The sequence below is a fragment of the Crinia signifera genome, chromosome 1 (assembly GCF_055691185.1).
Source record: "Crinia signifera chromosome 1, ASM5569118v1, whole genome shotgun sequence".
NCBI classification, from domain to species: domain Eukaryota; kingdom Metazoa; phylum Chordata; class Amphibia; order Anura; family Myobatrachidae; genus Crinia; species Crinia signifera.
In genome coordinates, this window is record NC_139217.1 from 155178963 (window position 1) to 155201437 (window position 22475).

Genomic DNA, 22475 nt, shown 5'->3' on the forward strand with positions numbered 1-22475 from the left:
GATATTCCGGGGGACCATGATTATAATATATGAAAAACAACAAAAGAAGATATTAGAAAAAGTGCATTGTATAACATATGAAATAAAAAAAAAAAACACATATAAAACATCATAAAAAGCATTTCAGCTCAAAGTCTGCTTTTAGAGCTTTTGGTGACAGGGCCTTTAAACTATAAATGCATAATTTAATATCCCTGTTATCCTTTCTCCAATAATTTCAGGTATTACTAATATAATTTTTCAGTAAAGGTAAGAACCCCCCAATGTTTGCTAATAACCCGCTCTATCTGCTTATGCTGGCTGCTACATTTAGTAATAAAAGGAACACCTAGATGTTGTACATCCTTTTTGGCCTGTTGTTTACCAATCGCCATAACAACATTTTAATTAGCACCTTCTCTGCATACATCTTCTACAATCTTGGGTTCATACCCTTAGCCAAAAACTGGTTACTCATACTGGCAGCTTGTTCATTATCTACCTCAGGATCAGTATAGTTCCATCTGATAGAACTGACTCTTAGGAACACTCTTTATCCAGTTCTTATAATGATTACTCTTAAAGGGGATATAGGAGTTAGTCTGTACTTTTTATGTAGTTTTTGGTTTTGGCTTGGCCCTCTTCTACATAAATGGTCAGATCCATAAAATTGACATGATCAACACTTATGTCAAGTTGATGAACAGATTATTATCATTAAGATGTTTGAAGAAAAGGTCCAAAGGGTCAAACACCGGAAGTATGACCAATTCCGTAAGTTGTCATCCATACCGTATGTAGGCCGCACGGCCGCGGCAGTTTGGTCCAGATGTAAAAAATGGACTGGATATGGTTTACTTTCTAAACCATATGGATGTATTTTAAGATTGTCTATTATAATGTAATCTGTATTTGTATTTAAACTGCGTTCTGTGTTTTAGTACTTGCCGGATGAGTGGGGTTATATAAAACCTCATTATTTGATCAGTGTTACTTTCACCCTGAGGAAGAACAATATGTTTGAAAGGCGTTGGTGTTATGGACTGGACTTTTAACTTTTGGAACCTACACTTTCCTTACAACATTCTAAAATCACCTTTACTCTTGTCATTCCGGGGGAGGAGGCTGAGGGTTGATCAGCTGTGCCCAGTTTTATGAAATTTTAGAATAAACCTGTACCTGGATTGGAGCTGTTTTTGATCCCACCTGGGATCTGCAATACAGAAACCTTTTTATGAATATAGGAACCACCTTCTAGGTGAGTGTCTTTCTTTATGGGTCGAGAGTTATCCTGTCTATAAAGATACCTTTATGTGAATGTCTTCAAGTTTAGGTGAGTCTCATGTGGGTTCACCCTTGAGGATTGAGAATATTTCCCTGTCTAACATAAGGATCTTTTTTGTCCCTCTATGGTTGGAGACCTGGCAACAGCGCAGTGGAGACTCATTTTTGTGTTAAATATTGTGTTAGTTTCGGTTCACTATTTACGTTTCTCCTGGCTGCAGTTTCTGTATGAGTACAGGTGGTTTTATATCAATATTTTTGTATTTACTTTGTGAAACACGTAATCGGTGTGAAACTGCCCAGTGCCTGTTGACATCCTTCAAAGGGAGAGTTTCTTTTTACACATATAATTTTACATAAATTTAAATTTGTTGTAAAATAAATGAAAGTTTGCATGAACTATGTAAATGTACTGTGTAACTGGGATGAGTAACCTAGACAAAAAGGGGGCTTAGGAAACTGATAAACCTGAAGTGCGTTTTCTTTTCAGGAAGTAGATAAAGAGCTGGAAGGCAGAGGTCTTGTACAAGGGAGGGGATTACACAAAGGAAGTTGTAACAGGGCTCATTTGTTATCTCATTAAATAAAATACTGCACCAACACTTGATGCCGTGTGCGTGACAAGCTCTTCCTGTATACATAAAACTAACACAAGATTATCTCATGCACATATCAGTGTCTTATTTGAAAGTAAAGAAAAAAGGCTGGCTTTGAGTTACATGGCCCTATTGTGAAAGGATGAAAAAGCATTCAAGGCATCAAACAAGTACTTGGCCGAGTCATTTTGGCCATAGCTTATTGGATGTGGTTCATCACAGGTTTATCTGTGTAAGGTTATCAGCTTTGATTGTATAGAAAACAACAGTACCAGGCCACAGGGGAGAAAAAAGAGATGGATATTTTCTCCACTTCTTCCTATGACTTGTAAAAGTCAGTATTTTAACAGAGGATCTCTCGACCTAAACAAGTGGAAATTAATTCACTTCAAAATGAAACATCAATACTGAAAACAAATAGCAAAATACATTTGCCAATTTCTGGACGATGGATTCCGCCTTGTTAGTAAAGACAATAAGCACACAAATGGTCAAAAGTTGGTGTGCCCCCAGTTGGTGTATGAGGATTTATTTCTACCCACTTGATGTAAGATATCAGATATGGCTCATTCATTTTCATTAAAAAGTACTCCTATTACCTGGTTTCGAGATTCCGGGTGGTCATAAATTCTACTCATATTTGTACTACAGATCTAGTGGAAGAGCTACGACAGTCTTTACGATTTCATATCTATCTTTCACAGTGGCGTAGCTATGTTTTGGGCGCCCCCCCCCCCCGCCCATGCAAACCCCCCCCTCAATCCGCCACAGCCTTACCTATCGCGCTGATCCCGGCGGCTCCGTTCTTCTGCTGAGGACCACCAGAAAATGGCCGCCCCCATACAGCAGACAGTTTCAGAGAACTGTGTGCTATATGGGGGCGGCCATTTTGTGGCGGTCCTCAGCAGAAGAACGGAGCCGCCGGGACCAGTGAGATAGGTAAGTCTGTGTGGGATTGGGGGGGGGTTATAGCACCGCAGCCCCCGGCGCCCCCACATGCACAGCGCCCCCCCCCCGCGGTGGCGGGGGCTGCGGTGCTATAGTTACGCCGCTGATCTTTCATCTATCTTGTAATAGTAGTTTGGAGCAAGAAGGGATAGAACTGTTCAACTATTTCAAGTGTTTTAACGAAGTTTACTAAGTATCAAATAAGTGATGGTAGCGTTGCTGGAGTGTGGGTGGGATGGTAGCATGCTGTAGTGTGGGTGGCATGGTAGCATTTCTGGAGTGTGGGTGGGATGGTAGCATTGCTGGAGTGTGGGTGGGATTGTAGCAATTACTGTAGTGTGAGTAGGATGGGATGGTAGCGCTACTGTAGTGTGGGTGGGATGGTAGCATAGCTGGAATGTGGGTGGATTGTTAGCATTACTGTAGTGTGGGTGGGATGGTAGCATTGCTGGAGTGTGGGTGTAATGGTAGGATTGCTGTATTGTGGGTGGAATGATAGCATTGCTGAAGTGTGGGTGGGATATAGTGTTGCTGGAGTGTGGGTGGGATGGTAGCATTGCTGGAGTGTGGGTGGGTTGGTAGCATTGCTGTAGTGTGGGTGGGATGGTAGCACTGCTGCATTGTGGGTGGGATGGTAGCATTGCTGGAGTGTGGGTGGGACTGTTGTATTGCTGTAGTGTGAAATGGTCAAAAGCATGCTGCACTGCAGGGTAGGGGAGATTTCTTTCTACCCACATGACGTAAGTTATCAGATAAGGCCAGGGGTTAAAGTGAGTTCCACCACCTCTAATGGTGAGGTGGAACATTTTAACCTCCACTTTGGCCCTGCACATTAATTCTCATAGAAAAACATTCTAGTTTGCAAGAAGATACCAAAAAAACTACCACTGGCCCTGTCTCTGCCTAATGGGTGAAGGGGTGTAATTAGGTGGCATAGAGAAATGAGTTCCCCCACCTCTGCATGACCACTTTAACCCCTTCCCGACATTTGACGTACATTTACGTCATGGCCGGGATGTACTTCCCGACACATGGCATAAATGTACGTCATGACTTTAAACTGTCACTGCGTCTAGAGACGCAGTGACAGAGGGACGATGTCTGCTGTCCCTGACAGCAGACATGTCCCTGCATGCCCAGGGGGGGCTGCGATGCCGCCCCCCCCGTCGGCGATCGCTGTGATTGGCTGTTCAGTGTGAACAGCCATTCACAGCGTTTTCCTGTGTTACCAGCGAATCAGATGCTCGGTAACACAGGTGTCAATCACCGCCGGGCATCAGGGGGCATGAGGGGGTCATCGGTGACGATGACACCTCACCCCACCCTCACCCCACCTGCCCCCAAGGCTGTGATTGGTCCGTGGGACCCACGGACCAATCACAGCCAAGGCGCGACATTTAAACTACCGGTGACTGCGCTGCAGACGCCATTCCGGTCTGGAATAGCGTGCAGAGCGGTCACCGTGCCTATCTGCCGTGATACTGACCTGATCCTTGCTAATACTTACCTGATCCTTGCAAATACCTTACCTGATCACCTGATCACTGCTTGTAGCGTGCTGGACGCTTCCTGGATCTGACTTCTTGGGACTTCCTGCTGCTGCTGCAGTGTGATAGAGAGATAGAGAGATAGAGAGAGAGATAGAGAGAGATAGAGAGATAGTGACAGAGAGAGCTATATTTTGTGTCTGCTACCCCCCCTTTTTGGGGGTGCAGGGGTTTTTTATAGATAAATAACTGTCAGTGCTGCTGCTGCAGTGTCATAGAGTGATAGATAGTGATAGATAGTGATAGATAGTGATAGATAGTGAGAGATAGAGAGATTTGTGTCTGCTACCCCCCCTTTTTGGGGGTGCAGGGTTTTTTTTTATATATATAACTGTCAGTGCTGCTGCTGCAGTGTCATAGAGTGATAGATAGTGATAGATAGTGAGAGATAGAGAGATAGAGAGAGATAGTGACAGAGAGCGATAAAGAGTGTATATTTTGTGTCTGCTACCCCCCCTTTTTGGGGGTGCAGGGTTTTTTTTATACATATAACTGTCAGTGCTGCTGCTGCAGTGTCCTAGAGTGATAGATAGTGATAGATAGTGATAGATAGTGATAGATAGTGAGAGATAGAGAGAGATAGTGACAGAGAGTGATAGAGAGTGTATATTTTGTGTCTGCTACCCCCCCTGTTGTGCTGATCAGTATATCTTTGCTGATCAGCAACTTTTTGGGGGCGCAGGTTTTTTTTTTTTATATATACCTGTCAGTTGCTGCCAGTTGCACTGTCAGTTGCACCAAAGGTTGTGCACCTGCTTCCCCTCACTGGTAATCAGTGTCGCATCACTGATCACCTTTTTTTTTTTGAGAGTGCTGTGGGGTCTTTTTTTAATTTTTTTTTTACACACACTGTGATTTTGTGGGTGTCCTGTGGCCACTGTGCGCTGATCAGTGACGTACATCACTGATCAGCTTTTTCGGCACAGGGTTGATCTATTTTTTTTTTTTTTATCAAATTCCTGTTGCCTTTGAGCGCTGTTCAGTGACGGACGTTACTGACCAACATCTGTGCTCAATTTTTGGCGCAGGACCTTTTTTTTTTTTTTTTTTTAACCCCTTCAATTTTTTTTTTTTATTGGGATCAAATTCCTGTATAAAGTATTTTTTTTTTTTCTGCACTACATACACACTACACACTACATACCCCCCGGGTTGAAATAAAGTTTGTACCCCCCCCTACACTATACACGTGTTGAAACATTTCACTACCAGTAACACAAAAATAAAAATGGCATCCCAAATGTCATCCCAAATGTCATCCCAGTCATCCAGAAGAATGTATTCAGCGGAGGAGGCATATGCCATGATTGCCTCTGACTCTGACACAGCCAGTGATGCAAGCGGGGAATTTGAAGGATTTGTCTTAAGCTCCTCTTCCTCCTCTGGTGATGAGGGACCCCCTCAAAGACGCCCCCGTAGAGCAGCTGAGACCCCCCCAATAATTGATCTCGTATGGACCCCACCACCAGACAATTTTGAGCCCCAGGTTCCTGAGTTTTTGGCCATGCCAGGAATCCAATTTGATTCCACAGGTCTCAGAGAAATTGACTTTTTCAAATTATTTTTCTCTGATGATTTTATAAATTTAATGGTGGACCAAACTAATTTATATGCCCAGCAGTTTATTGCTCAAAACCCCACGTCATCATTTGCTAGGTGGACCCCTGTAGATGCAGTAGAGATGATGACGTTTTGGGGTCTGGTGTTTCATATGGGCATAGTAAAAAAGCCAGAAATTAGGCAATATTGGAGTACAGATGTTCTGTACAGCACCCCACTTTACCGTATGGCCATGACCCGGACTCGTTTTGAGTTAATCCTTAAATTTTTGGGTACTCTTTACCTAGAACGGCGCCCACGATTGAAATCGCGGGCATCGCGGGTAAAATCGCGGTAATCGCGGGTAAATCGCGGGTAAATCGCGGGTACATCAAAATCGGGTACCCGCGATTACCGCGATTTTCCCATAGAGAACAATGTTAAAAAGCCTGATTGACCGCGATTTTAGCGTTAAATGCCTCAATGCCCGCGATTTTCCCATAGGAATCAATGTTAAATGGGCTACAGAGCCCAAATAGCCTCAATTAACCCTTAAATGTCCCCCCAATTTTTGTACGCCACCCCACGATCCACGCCAACCCGAAGCGTGGCGAGCGCAGCGGTACGCGTCCTACGACCTTTTCATGCCCTACTATCCACGTCGGCGTGGAGTTGAGAATAGAATAGTGTGGCGAGCGCAGCGAGCCACCGAGCCCGAAGCGTGGCGAGGGGACGCGGATACCTTCACAGTTATACGCGTCCCCTCGCGGGCTTCACAGGTGTCCGCGTGGCCACGGACACCTGTGAAGCCCGCGAGGGGACGCGCTTACCTGTGAAGGTATCCGCGTCCCCTCGCGGGGCTCGCTGCGCTCGCCACGCTTCGGGCTCGGTGGCTCGCTGCGCTCGCCACACTATTCTATTCTCACACCACGCCGACGTGGATAGTAGGGCATGAAAAGGTCGGAGGACGCGTACCGCCGCCCCTCGCGGGCTCGCTGCGCTCGCCACGCTTCGGGTTGGCGTTGATCGTGGGGTGGCGTTAAAAATTTGGGGGGACATTTAAGGGTTAATGGGCTCTGTAGCCCATTTAACATTGATTCCTATGGCCAAATCGGGTGGATTGAGGCATTTAACACTAAAATCGGGTCCATCGCGGCTTTTAACATTGCTTCCTATGGGAAATCGGGAGCATCGCGTCGCGGGCATCGCGGGTACGTTTATGGCCGGCCGCGACGCGACCGACGCGATTTTTCAGGTTTAACATGGTTTTCAATGGGAAAATCGCGGGCATCGCGTCGGTCGCGTCGCGGGCAGGCATAAATGTACCCGCGATGCCCGCGACGGGCGCCGTTCTAGGTAAAGAGTACCAATTTTTGCATTACAACGATAATGCACAGTGCCCACCCAGAGATGATCCCACCTTTGACCGGCTATTCAAAGTCAGGCCGGTCATTGATCATTTCAGTGCCAAATTTGCAGAGATGTACATCCCTGAAAAATTTATTTGTATTGACGAGTCCCTTATACATTTTAAAGGAAGGGTTAAATTCCGCCAGTACCTTCCCAGTAAGAGGGCAAGGTATGGCATAAAAATGTATAAGCTGTGTGAAAGCACCTCAGGGTACACCCACAGGTTTAGGGTATATGAAGGGAAGGATTCAAGAATTGAACCGCCAGAATGCCCCCCCTCCCTCGTAGGTGTTAGTGGAAAAATTGTCTGGGATTTAGTGCACCCCTTCCTGGATAAAGGTTATCACCTCTATGTGGATAACTTTTACACCAGCATCCCCCTGTTTAAGGCCCTTGGTTCAAGAGGTACAGCAGCTTGCCTCCCAAAAACGCACATTGCCCAAGTAATGAGAAGGGGTGAAAGCAGGGGAATATGCACCGAAAATATGTTGTTGGTCAAATATAAGGACAAGAGGGATGTCCTTATACTGACAACAATTCACGGACACTGTACCACCTCCGTCCCTGTACGAGGTACCAGTACCCACACCTCCAAACCTAATTGTATCCTGGATTACAATAAGTACATGGGCGGAGTGGATCTTTCAGATCAGGTACTGAAGCCGTACAGTGCCCTGCGGAAAACAAAAATCTGGTACAAGAAGCTGGCCGTGTATATCATCCAGATGGCACTGTATAACGCTTACGTGCTATTCCGTTCTACCGGCCAGAGGGGGACATTTATGCACTTTCAAGAGGAAGTCATAAAGGGCCTAGTATTTGGGAACCAGCAGGCAGAGGGCCCCAGTACTTCTAGTACTGGCCCCCGTATTGTACCAGGGCAGCATTTTCCTGATGAAATCCCCTCCACTGGAAAAAAGGGCAGGACACAAAAAAGGTGCAAAGTTTGCTATAAAAAGGGAATAAGAAAGCAAACTATTTTCCAGTGTGACACTTGCCCCGACAAACCCGGCCTATGTATAAAGGAGTGTTTTAAAATATACCACACATCTATGGATTATTAGGTTCATAATTTCACCGTGCTTCGGGGGTCTTGCTAATGCCACATAGCACCCACCATTCATTCCACCAGAATCTGAGCCGCAAAATCCAAAAATCACTCCTTCCCTTCTGAGTCCTGCCATGCACCCAACTGGTATTTTTCGGTCACATGTGAGGCATTGCCGTACTCGGGAGAAATTGGGGCACAGATTTTGGGGTGCTTTTTCTCCTTCATACCTTCTGAAAATGAAAAATTTTGAGCCAGAACTGCATTTTTGTGTAAAAAAATGTAATTTTTCATTTTCACTGCCCAGTTGTATCAAAATTGGTGAAACCCCTGGGGGTTTGAAATGTACACTATACCCCTAGATGAATTCCCTGAGGGGTGTAGTTTGCAAAATGGGGTCACTTGTGGGGGGGTTCCACTGTATTGGTGCTTTGGGGGTCTTGCTAATGCGACATAGCACCCACCAACATTCCACCAGAATTTGTGCTGCAAAATCCAAATATCACTCCTTCCCTTCTGAGTCCTGCCACTTTTTGGTCACACATGAGGCATTGCCGTACTCGGGAGAAATTGGGGCACAGATTTTGGGGTGCTTTTTCTCCTTCATACCTTCTGAAAATGAAAAATTTTGAGCCAGAACTGCATTTTTGTGTAAAAAAATGTAATTTTTCATTTTCACTGCCCAGTTGTATCAAAATTGGTGAAACCCCTGGGGGTTTGAAATGTACACTATACCCCTAGATGAATTCCCTGAGGGGTGTAGTTTGCAAAATGGGGTCACTTGTGGGGGGGTTCCACTGTATTGGTGCTTTGGGGGTCTTGCTAATGCGACATAGCACCCACCAACATTCCACCACCAAAAATCACTCCTTCCCTTCTGAGTCCTGCCATGCACCCAACTGGTATTTTTTGGTCACATATGAGGCATTGCCGTACTCGGGAGAAATTGGGGCACAGATTTTGGGGTGCTTTTTCTCCTTCATACCTTATGAAAATGAAAAATTTTGAGCCAGAACTGCATTTTTGTGTAAAAAATGTAATTTTGCATTTGCACAGCCCAGTTGTATCAAAATTGGTGAAACCCCTGGGGGTTTGAAATGTACACTATACCCCTAGATGAATTCCCTGAGGGGTGTAGTTTGCAAAATGGGGTCACTTGTGGGGGGGTTCCACTGTATTGGTGCTTGGGGGGTCTTGCTAATGCGACATAGCACCCACCAAAATTCCACCAGAATCTGAGCTGCAAAATCCAAAAATCACTCCTTCCCTTCTGAGTCCTGCCATGCACCCAAATGGTATTTTTTGGTCACATGTGAGGCATTGCCGTACTCGGGAGAAATTGGGGCACAGATTTTGGGGTGCTTTTTCTCCTTCATACCTTCTGAAAATGAAAAATTTTGAGCCAGAACTGCATTTTTGTGTAAAAAAATGTAATTTTTCATTTTCACTGCCCAGTTGTATCAAAATTGGTGAAACCCCTGGGGGTTTGAAATGTACACTATACCCCTAGATGAATTCCCTGAGGGGTGTAGTTTGCAAAATGGGGTCACTTGTGGGGGGGTTCCACTGTATTGGTGCTTGGGGGGTCTTGCTAATGCGACATAGCACCCACCAAAATTCCACCAGAATCTGAGCTGCAAAATCCAAAAATCACTCCTTCCCTTCTGAGTCCTGCCATGCACCCAAATGGTATTTTTTGGTCACATGTGAGGCATTGGCGTACTCGGGAGAAATTGGGGCACAGATTTTGGGGTGCTTTTTCTCCTTCATACCTTCTGAAAATGAAAAATTTTGAGCCAGAACTGCATTTTTGTGTAAAAAAATGTAATTTTTCATTTTCACTGCCCAGTTGTTTAAAAATTGGTGAAACCCCTGGGGGTTTGAAATGTACACTATACCCCTAGATGAATTCCCTGAGGGGTGTAGTTTGCAAAATGGGGTCACTTGTGGGGGGGTTCCACTGTATTGGTGCTTTGGGGGTCTTGCTAATGCGACATAGCACCCACCAACATTCCACCACCAAAAATCACTCCTTCCTTTCTGAGTCCTGCCATGCACCCAAATGGTATTTTTTGGTCACATATGAGGCATTGCCATACTCGGGAGAAATTGGGGCACAGATTTTGGGGTGCTTTTTCTCCTTCATACCTTATGAAAATGAAAAATTTTGAGCCAGAACTGCATTTTTGTGTAAAAAAATGTAATTTTTCATTTTCACTGCCCAGTTGTATCAAAATTGGTGAAACCCCTGGGGGTTTGAAATGTACACTATACCCCTAGATGAATTCCCTGAGGGGTGTAGTTTGCAAAATGGGGTCACTTGTGGGGGGGTTCCACTGTATTGGTGCTTGGGGGGTCTTGCTAATGCAACATAGCACCCACCAACATTCCACCAGAATCTGAGCTGCAAAATCCAAAAATCACTCCTTCCTTTCTGAGTCCTGCCATGCACCCAAATGGTATTTTTTGGTCACATGTGAGGCATTGCCGTACTCGGGAGAAATTGGGGCACAGATTTTGGGGTGCTTTTTCTCCTTCATACCTTCTGAAAATGAAAAATTTTGAGCCAGAACTGCATTTTTGTGTAAAAAATTTAATTTTTCATTTTCACTGCCCAGTTGTACCACAATTGGTGAAACCCCTGGGGGTTTGAAATGTACACTATACCCCTAGATGAATTCCCTGAGGGGTGTAGTTTGCAAAATGGGGTCACTTGTGGGGGGGTTCCTAAATTTTAGCATCTTATGGTGCCTAGAAACCTACATGGTGCCTAAAAAATATTCTCATAAAAAGGAGGCTCCAAAATCAAGTAGGTGCTCCTTCTATTATGAAGCCTGTGGTTTGGTCAACGTGCACACTAGGGCCACATATAGGATATTTATGAAAACAAAAGAATTGGGGGAATCAATTTTTAGTCACATTTCTCTAGTAAAATGTACTGTGTTCCTTAGAAAAATGTATTAAAATTGCAGATCTGCAAAAAAAATGAAATTTTGAAATTTCACCTACACTTTGTTTTAATTCCTGTGAAACACCTAAAGGGTTAACAAACTTCCAAAATGCTGTTTTGAATACTGTGAGGGGTGCAGTTTTTGAAATGGTATCATTTATGGGGGTGTCTCACATACAAGTCCCTCAAAGTCACATCAGAACTGAACTGGTCCCTAAAAAAATCAGTGTTTGAAATTTTCTTGAAAATTTGAGAATTTGCTATTCATATTGTAAGCCTCCTAGTGTCCCAAAAAATTAAAAGGAAGTTGAAATAATGATGTCAACATAAAGTAGACATATGGTCTATGTTAGTTATTAACTATTTTGAGTGGTATGATTATTTGTCTCACAAGCAGAAAATTTAACATTTTGCAAATTGCTAAATTTTCCATTTTTTTCCGACATTTTGGTATTTTTCACAAAAAAACACAGAATGTATCGACGAAAATGTACCACTAACTTGAAGTACAATGTGTCACGAAAAAACAATCTCAAAATCACTGGGATAAGTAAAAGCAAAAAAAAGTTATCCCCACTTAAGTGATACCTGTCAGATTTGAAAAAAAGGGCTCTGTCAGGAACGCAAAAACTGGCTCTGTCAGGAAGGGGTTAAGCCCTGATAAGGAACATTCATTTCCATATCAAAGTACTGGTTTTGAGATTCCGAGTGGTCAGAAATTCTACTCTATGAGCACATTCCCATACAGTTGCTGCACATTTGTACTACAGATCTAGTGGAAGAGCTGCCACAGTCTACAACTTCATATCTATCTATCGATCTATCTATGGTAGTTTGGAGCAAGAAGGGAAGGGGGAGACATGATAGAAATGTTCAACTATTTAAAGTGCTTTAACAAGGTTTACTAAGGATCAATTAAGTGATGGTAGCATTGCTGTACTCTGGGTGGGATTTTACCATAGTTGTTAGAGATGGGTCAGTCGTGAGCGAGTCGTCTCTTGAATGGCTCACTTAAAAGAGACAGTGAACCATTGCTCCCTAAATGGTGAATGGTCAGTCTTTTAGTTTCAGTTTCGTTTTCATACAATGCATTTGCCTGAGCATAGCAATGCCTAACATGGTAGCTTAAAGTAACTGTACTGACTGACTCAGGGCTGTAGTTCATCCAACACCGCAGAGTGCAATCCCCCCCAGTTAAAAGACAAGACCCCCCTGGGGAGTTGGCAGGGGGTACCTGCGGCGCAGGGTACCTGCGTTCAGGGAGAGGTCCCTGCGGCGCTAAGTATGACATTGCCGGGGTCCCTGCAGTGACCTGGAAACAACACTCTATACGCCGCCTGGCGGCGCGGGCGGCGCTTCTGACTTTGAAAACACTGGCCGCAGGCTGATTGGCTGAGATTCAGCCAATCAGCCTGCGCCCAGTGTTTTCAAAGTCAGAAGCGCTTCCCGCGTCGCCGCATTGTTTCCAGGTCACTGCAGGGACCCCGGCAACGTCATACTCAGCGCCGCAGGGACCTCCAGGCTCTACCTGACCGTAGGTACCCCCGCGCGGCACAGACAATAACCTGTGTGTACAGAGTAGCCAATGGGTGCCGACAGTGAGCCCTGAGCTCAGCCACCTAGCAGCAGAGCCTTTCCGGACGCTCTGACACAGTGGGACCGATCTGATGGTGACATAATGTGCATGGCAGTGTGGGCACTGCCTCTGACATGTCGGTGGAGGCGCCGCTTGTCTCTCGCTGATGACCGCTTGGCTCCGCCATGCTGCTATTAATTTAGTCTGTTAGCCCACCCTGTCGCCCTTAATTGGTGCCGCCCCTAGGCACCACTGTTAGTGGTCCACTGGTGTAATAGAGGTGTGATACACCAGGAAGTAAAGCAAGTGGGAGAAAAAGGCAGATGGAGACCAGCTCACTGGGGTCCAGCTGCACTAAGCTTTAAAAGTGATAAACCACCAGCCAATCAGCTCGTACCTGCCATGTCACAGACTGTGTTTGAAAAATGTCAGGTAAGAGCTGATTGGCTGGTGGTTTATCACTCTCCATTTTATCACTTTTGAAGCTTAGTGCATCTGGCCCATGATCTTTACTTCATGAATCTGGTGCTGTAAAATGAATGTTAAAAGTACTACACAGCACAGCAAACACAGACCTAATAAATAAAAAAAAACATGTGCACTGCCTAGCCAAAGTCTGTGTGTCTGTGATTGAGAATGTGTGGTCTAACCATTTTCGGGGATTTAGCCGCAAATATTGAATGAAAAATGGGCACCCGAGTGTGGAAGTACTGTATGTCGGATGTTACTGCGATGTGAAGGGGGTGTTATGTAATATTGTGGAGGGTCTGTCTGGGGTTAGTGCTATAATGAGGGGCTGTATGGTAGGGATGTACTGCAATATGAGAAGATGGAATGGTATTAATTTGTATTTTATAAATGATGTTATACTACAGAGTTTGGGAGTTCCTTGACAGCCATGTTCTCCAACTGTAATGTTAGCTACGGGAAGCGGTCATCTATTAGAATGAACTTAGGTCTACAGTCATTAGGTCAACCCCACTAGGTCTACTGGCAGGAAGGTCGACCTGACTTAAGGTCGACATGGGCCAAGGTCGACATGACTTAAGGTCGAATTTGCTTAAAGGTCGACATGAGGAAGGTCGACTGGTCATAATGTCGACATGGGGTTTTTCACTGTTTTTTGAGCCGACATGTGCCGACAGGCGGTATTTCATGCCCTACCATCCACTAGGGCGTGGAGGAGGTTATTAAAGCTGTGGCGAGCGAAGCGAGCCACCGTGCCCGAAGCAATGCGAGGGTCCGATTCTCATTGCCAACTGTGTCCATGTCGACTGTGTCGACATTCGGATAAAAAAACAGTGAAAAACCCATGTCGACCTTATGACCAGTCGACCTTCCTCATGTCGACCTTTATGCAAATTCGACCTTAAGTCATGTCGACCTTGGCCCATGTCAACCTTAAATCAGGTCGACCTTCCTGCCAGTCGACCTAGTGGGGTCGACCTAATGACTGTAGACCTAAGTTCATTCTGATAGATGTACCGATTCCGTTAGCTACAATCAGGGCTATTTTTCTGCAGGCTCTAGTAGGAACTGTGGCCCTTATTCTAGTTCACTCTTTCTGACAAAAAATTTCTTAGATGGACAAAACCATGTGTACTGCAGGTGAGGCAGGTGTAAAACCCCACCAAAATCTAATTATCTCTGCACAAGTAACACCTGCCTCACCTGCAGTGCACATGGTTTTGTCCATCTAAAAAATATTTTGTTAGAAAGAGTAAACTAGAATAACGGCCACAGTTCCTGCTGGAGCCTGCTGAAAAATAGCCCTGGCTACAATAACACCAAATTGCAAATTTGAGGTATGGATTTGTCTGTTATGTGCCCCATTATAGGCAGGACACTTTACTTGTGAGCGCTGTGTATGTGATGTGTTGTGCTGTGTACTGTATTTACCTATTGTGTCTACACAGATAGACACGGACTGATAAAAGACGTCATGATTCATGTGCTTTACTTCGCGCACAGCAGTGATCATGATCACAGCGCCCCCTGGCGCCCACACTGACCCCTTACACTGCAGGCGGAAGTAACGCTCATCGTGTGAGCCGGCGCGTCGCAAGTGACGTCACGGCTGCATTCTGGCCAAGACTGGTGCTGGAAAGAAGCGACTCGAGTCCAACTAGACCAGTATAGTTAGAGGAGCAGACACAGCAGCCGCCGAGATGTCCATCGAGATTGAATCGTCCGAGTAAGTGTTACGGCCTAGTGGCGGGTTCTGGGGATCCAAACACGTCCTATGAGCTGTGCAGTTGCCCTGCGATAGGAATCTGCCAGCTGGCCCTCATGACATTACCATACAGTCACTAAAACAGCTAATATATGTTGGTTAATTTAATACAAGTAATAAGCCGTCACACTGCCCTAATACTGTGTTTGTGTGTTTCCATATTGCACTAGCAATGCATCCGGGCAAATTAGGATTTTGCTGGTGAAATTGTTAGAAACTGCAGATGTTGGAGACTTGTGTGTGCATGTGTGTAGGCATAGCTGTACATAATTGTGTTTACATTATTTATTACGAGTTATTTATATAATGGACACATTGGGCATCGCTTTTGCAGAGAATATTTGGCCACATCATCCCCTGCCCCAATGGATATTACAGTGGGTATGGGTAAAATCCGGAATCGGATAAGACACCGGAATGCCGGACTGGACATCAAACTCTGCATTCCGGAGCTTGTAGTATCCGGGGATGTACTAAAAGGATGATTGCAGAATCCAAAAATATACTGGTAGGTTAATTGGCTCCCAACAAAAATTAACCCTAGAATGTCTGTGTGTGCATGTACATGTGGTAGGGAATATAGATTGTAAGCTCCACTGGGGCAGGGACTGATGTGAATGGTCAAATATTCTCTGTAAAGCGCTGCGGAATCTGTGTGCGCTATATAAGAAACTGCTAATAAATAAATAAATAATAAAGGGATGATCGGGATGATTGAGTGCAGTTCACCTCCAATACACTAGATGTCACAATTTTTACTGATTTTCAACCTTTACGAACTAAAAAAAAAGTCTAAACATCAAATTATATGTCAGTCAGACCACCTAAGTGTCTTTTATCCTTATAATTGCAGTAAAAAGTGCATTATCCCATTTTTATTGTATATTTACCTATATTGTATATTTCCAGGGGGATGATGGCTCTATCTTTTCTATTTAAATGGGATGATCAAGTTTTTTTCGCAGATAATTACACCTGGGACCGTTTTCTATGTGTTTGCAGTGGGATGATGGCTCTATCTTTTGTATTTACGTGGGATGAGCACATTTTTATCTCAGATAATTACACCTGGGACGGTTTTCTATGCGTTTCAAGGGGGATGATGGCTATAACTATTTTATTTATATGGGATGATCACGTTTTTATCGAAGATAATTATGCCTGGGACCGTTTTCTATGCGTTTCCCGGGGCGATGATGGCTATATCTTTTCTATTTTTGTGGGATGATCTCGTTTTTATCGCAGATAATTATACCAGGGACCGTTTTCTATGCGTTTCCAGGGGGCTGATGGCTCTATCTTTTATATTTTTGTGGGATGATTACGTTTTTATCGCAGATAATTATACCAGGGACCGTTTTCTATGCGTTTCCAGGGGGATGATGGCTCTATCTTTTCTATTTTTGTAGGATGATCAAGTTTTTATCGGAGATAATTATACCTGGGACCATTTTATATGCATATCAAGGGGAATGATGGCTTTATCTTTTCTATTTACGTTGGATGATCACGATTTATCGCAGATAATTATACCTGGGACTGTTTTATATGCCTTTCCATGGGGATGATGGCTATATCTTTTATATTTACGTGGGATGATCACCTTTTTATCGCAGATAATTATGCCTGGGACCGTTTTCTATGCGTTTCCAGGGGTTATGATGGCTATTTATTTTCTATTTTTGTGGGATGATCACGTTTTTATCTCAGATAATTACACCTGGGACGGTTTTCTATGCGTTTCAAGGGGGATGATGGCTATATCTTTTGTATTTACGTGGGATAATCACGTTTTTATCGCAGATAATTATACCTGGGACTGTTTTCTATGCGTTTCCAGGGGGGATGATGGCTATAACTATTTTATTTACGTGGGATGATCACGTTTTTATCGAAGATAATTATACCAGGGACCGTTTTCTATGCGTTTCCAGGGGGATGATGGCTATATCTTTTCTATTTTTGTGGGATGATCACGTTTTTATCGCAGATAATTATACCAGGGACCGTTTTCTATGCGTTTCCAGGGGGATGATGGCTCTATCTTTTATATTTTTGTGGGATGATTACGTTTTTATCGCAGATAATTATACCAGGGACCGTTTTCTATGCGTTTCCAGGGGGATGATAGCTCTATCTTTTCTATTTTTGTAGGATGATCAAGTTTTTATCGGAGATAATTATACCTGGGACCATTTTATATGCATATCAAGGGGAATGATGGCTTTATCTTTTCTATTTACATGGGATGATCACGTTTTTATCGCAGATAATTATGCCTGGGACCGTTTTCTATGCGTTTCCCGGGGCGATGATGGCTATTTATCTTCTATTTTTGTGGGATGATCACGTTTTTTCGCAGATAATTATACCAGGGACTGTTTTCTATGCGTTTCCAGGGGGATGATGGCTCTATCTTTTATATTTACGTGGGATGATCACGTTTTTATCGCAGATAATTATACCTGGGACCATTTTATATGCGTTTCCAGGGGGATGATGGCTCTATCTTTTCCATTTAAATGGGATGATCAAGTTTTTATCAGAGATAATTATACCTGGGACCATTTTATATGCATATCAAGGGGAATGATGGCTTTATCTTTTCTATTTACGTTGGATGATCACGTTTTTATCGCAGATAATTATACCTGGGACTGTTTTATATGCATTTCCATGGGGATGATGGCTATATCTTTTATATTTACGTGGGATGATCACGTTTTTATCGCAGATAATTATACCTGGGACCATTTTATATGCGTTTCCAGGGGTTATGATGGCCATTTATTTTCTATTTTTGTGGGATGATCACGTTTTTATCGGAGATAATTATACCTGGGACAGTTTTATATGCGTTTCCATGGGGATGATGGCTCTATCTTTTCTATTTAAATGGGATGATCACGTTTTTATCGGAGATAATTATACCTGGGACAGTTATCTATGCGTTTCCATGGGGATGATGGCTATATCTTTTCTATTTACGTGGGATGATCACATTTTCATCGCAGATAATTACACCTGGGACAGTTTTCTATGCATTTCCAGGGGGATGATGGCTATTTATTTTCTATTTTTGTGGGATGATCAAGTTTTTTTACAGATAATTACACCTGGGACAGTTTTATATGCATATCAAGGGGAATGATGGCTTTATCTTTTCTATTTACGTTGGATGATCACGTTTTTATCGCAGATAATTACACCTGGAACAGTTTTATATGCGTTTCAAGGGGGATGATGGCTCTTTCTTTTCTATTTAAATGGGATGATCATGTTTTTATCGGAGATAATTATACCTGGGACAGTTATCTATGCGTTTCCATGGGGATGATTGCTATATCTTTTCTATTTACGTGGGATGATCACATTTTCATCGCAGATAATTACACCTGGGACCGTTTTCTATGCGTTTCCATGGGGATGATGGCTATAACTATTTTATTTACGTGGGATGATCACGTTTTTATCGCAGATAATTATGCCTGGGACCGTTTTCTATGCGTTTCCAGGGTGATGATGGCTATTTCTTTTCTATTTTTGTGGGATGATCACGTTTTTATCGCAGATAATTACACCTGGGACAGTTATCTATGCGTTTCCATGGGGATGATGGCTATATATTTTCTATTTACGTGGGATGATCACGTTTTCATCGCAGATAATTACACCTGGGACCGTTTTCTATGCGTTTCCATGGGGATGATGGCTATAACTATTTTATTTACGTGGGATGATCACGTTTTTATCGCAGATAATTATGCCCGGGACCGTTTTCTATGCGTTTCCAGGGTGATGATGGCGATTTCTTTTCTATTTTTGTGGGATGATCACGTTTTTATCGCAGATAATTATACCTGATACCGTTTTCTATGCGTTTCCAGGTGGATGATGGCTCTATCTTTTATATTTACGTGGGATGATCACGTTTTTATCGCAGATAAATATACCTGGGACCATTTTATATGCGTTTCCAGGGGGATGATGGCTCTCTCTTTTCTATTTAAATGGGATGATCAAGATTTTATCGGAGATAATTATACCTGGGACAGTTATCTATGCGTTTCCATGGGGATGATGGCTATATATTTTCAATTTACGTGGGATGATCACGTTTTCATCGCAGATAATTACACCTGGGACCATTTTATATGCGTTTCCAGGGGGATGATGGCTATTTATCTTCTATTTTTGTGGGATGATCACATTTTTATCGGAGATAACTATACCTGGGACTGTTTTCTATACGTTTCCAGGGGGATGATGGCTAGAACTATTTTATTTACGTGGGATGATCACGTTTTTATCGCAGATAATTATGCCTGGGACCGTTTTATATGCGTTTCAAGGGGGATGATGGCTCTATCTTTTATATTTACGTGGGATGATCACGTTTTTATCGCAGATAAATATACCTGGGAACGTTTTCTATGCGTTTCCAGGGGGATGATGGCTCTATCTTTTCTATTTAAATGGGATGATCACGTTTTTATCGGAGATAATTATACCTGGGACAGTTATCTATGCGTTTCCATGGGGATGATGGCTATATCTTTTCTATTTACGTGGGATGATCACATTTTCATCGCAGATAATTACACCTGGGACAGTTTTCTAGGCATTTCCAGGGGGATGATGGCTATTTATTTTCTATTTTTGTGGGATGATCAAGTTTTTTTATAGATAATTACACCTGGGACAGTTTTATATGCATATCAAGGGGAATGATGGCTTTATCTTTTCTATTTACGTTGGATGATCACGTTTTTATCGCAGATAATTACACCTGGAACAGTTTTATATGCGTTTCCATGGGGATGATGGCTATAACTATTTTATTTATGTGGGATGATCACGTTTTTATCGCAGATAATTATGCCTGGGACCGTTTTCTATGCGTTTCCAGGGTGATGATGGCTATTTCTTTTCTATTTTTGTGGGATGATCACGTTTTTATCGCAGATAATTATACCTGATACCGTTTTCTATGCGTTTCCAGGTGGATGATGGCTCTATCTTTTCTATTTACGTGGGATGATCACGTTTTCATCGCAGATAACTATACCTGGGGCTGTTTTCTATATGTTTCCAGGGGATGATGGCTATAACTATTTTATTTACGTGGGATGATCACGTTTTTATCGCAGATAATTATGCCTGGGACCGTTTTCTATGCGTTTCCAGGGGGATGATGGCTATTTATTTTCTCTTTTTGTGGGATGATCACGTTTTTATTGCAGATAATTATACCAGGGACCGTTTTCTATGCCTTTTCAGGAGGATGATGGCTCTATCTTTTATATTTACGTGGGATGATCACGTTTTTATCGCAGATAAATATACCTGGGACCATTTTATATGCGTTTCCAGGGGGATGATGGCTATTTATCTTCTATTTTTGTGGGATGATCACATTTTTATCGGAGATAACTATACCTGGGACTGTTTTCTATACGTTTCCAGGGGGATGATGGCTATAACTATTTTATTTACGTGGGATGATCACGTTTTTATCGCAGATAATTATACCTGATACCGTTTTCTATGCGTTTCCAGGTGGATGATGGCTCTATCTTTTCTATTTAAATGGGATGATCAAGATTTTATCGGAGATAATTATACCTGGGACAGTTATCTATGCGTTTCCATGGGGATGATGGCTATATCTTTTCTATTTACGTGGGATGATCACATTTTCATCGCAGATAATTACACCTGGGACAGTTTTCTAGGCATTTCCAGGGGGATGATGGCTATTTATTTTCTATTTTTGTGGGATGATCAAGTTTTTTTATAGATAATTACACCTGGGACAGTTTTATATGCATATCAAGGGGAATGATGGCTTTATCTTTTCTATTTACGTTGGATGATCACGTTTTTATCGCAGATAATTACACCTGGAACAGTTTTATATGCGTTTCCATGGGGATGATGGCTATAACTATTTTATTTATGTGGGATGATCACGTTTTTATCGCAGATAATTATGCCTGGGACCGTTTTCTATGCGTTTCCAGGGTGATGATGGCTATTTATTTTCTATTTTTGTGGGATGATCACGTTTTTATCGCAGATAATTATACCTGATACCGTTTTCTATGCGTTTCCAGGTGGATGATGGCTCTATCTTTTCTATTTACGTGGGATGATCACGTTTTCATCGCAGATAACTATACCTGGGACAGTTTTCTATGCGTTTCCAGGGGGATGATGGCTCTATCTTTTCTATTTAAATGGGATGATCAAGTTTTTATCGGAGATAATTATACCTGGGAACGTTTTCTATGCGTTTCCAGGGGGATGATGGCTATATCTTTTCTATTTAAATGGGATGATCAAGTTTTTATCGCAGATAATTATACCTGGGACCATTTTATATGCATATCAAGGGGAATGATGGCTTTATCTTTTCTATTTACGTTGGATGATCACGTTTTTATCGCAGATAATTATACCTGGGACCGTTTTATATGCATTTCAAGGGGATGATGGCTATATCTTTTCTATTTACGTGGGATGATCACGTTTTTATCGCAGATAATTACACCTGGGACAGTTTTCTATGCGTTTCCATGGGGATGATGGCTATATCTTTTCTATTTACGTGGGATGATCACGTTTTTATTGCAGATAATTACACCTGGGACATTTTTCTATGCTTTTCCAGGGGGATGATTACTATATCTTTTCTATTTACGTAGGATGATCGCGTTTTTATCGCAGATAATTATACCTGAGATAGTTTTCTATGCGTTCCCAGTGGGATGATGGCTATAACTATTTTATTTACGTAGGATGATCGCGTTTTTATCGCAGATAATACTACCTGGGACTGTTTTCTATGCGTTTCCAGTGGGACGATGGCGATACCTTTTTTATTTACAGGGGATGATAAGATAATTGTACCTGGGAATGTTTTCTATGCATTTCCATGGGGATGCCTATATTCCTTTTTTTAATTTATGTGGGATGATCAGGTTTTTCTCGCAGAGATGTATACCTGGGACGGTTTTCTATGCGTTTCCAGGGGGATGGTGGCTCTATCTTTTCTATTTACATGGGATGATCATGTTTTTATCGCAGAGAATTGTACCTGGGAATGTTTTCTATGCATTTCCATGAGGATGCCTTTATCTTTTTTATTTAGGTGGGATGATCAGGTTTTTCTCGCAGAGATGTATACCTGGGACTGTTTTCTATGCGTTTCCATGGGGAAGATGGCTATATCTTTTTTATTTACGTGGGATTATCATGTTTTTAATGCAGATATGTATACCTGGGACCATTTTCTATGCGTTTTCAGGGGGATGATGGCTATATCTTTTTTATTTAGGTGGGATGATCACGTTTTAATGCAGA

General features: G+C 42.7%; 1 protein-coding gene across 2 annotated transcripts in view; it reads left to right on the plus strand.

Moving 5' to 3' along the window:
- The first annotated feature begins 1219 nt into the window (after positions 1-1219).
- Positions 1220-22475, plus strand: part of SMU1 (SMU1 DNA replication regulator and spliceosomal factor) — a 51232-nt gene continuing 29976 nt past the window's right edge. Inside the window, exon 1 of one of the 2 annotated variants that reach the window (XM_083174908.1) lies at positions 1220-1237. Coding sequence is in view for 1 of the 2 variants with exons in the window: in XM_083174905.1 (XP_083031031.1) it covers positions 15046-15071 (26 nt within the window). In the remaining variant the exon portion in view is untranslated. Of the gene's footprint in view, positions 1238-14903; positions 15072-22475 lie in introns of those variants that run through there. The other variant, XM_083174905.1, reaches the window with a different exon arrangement.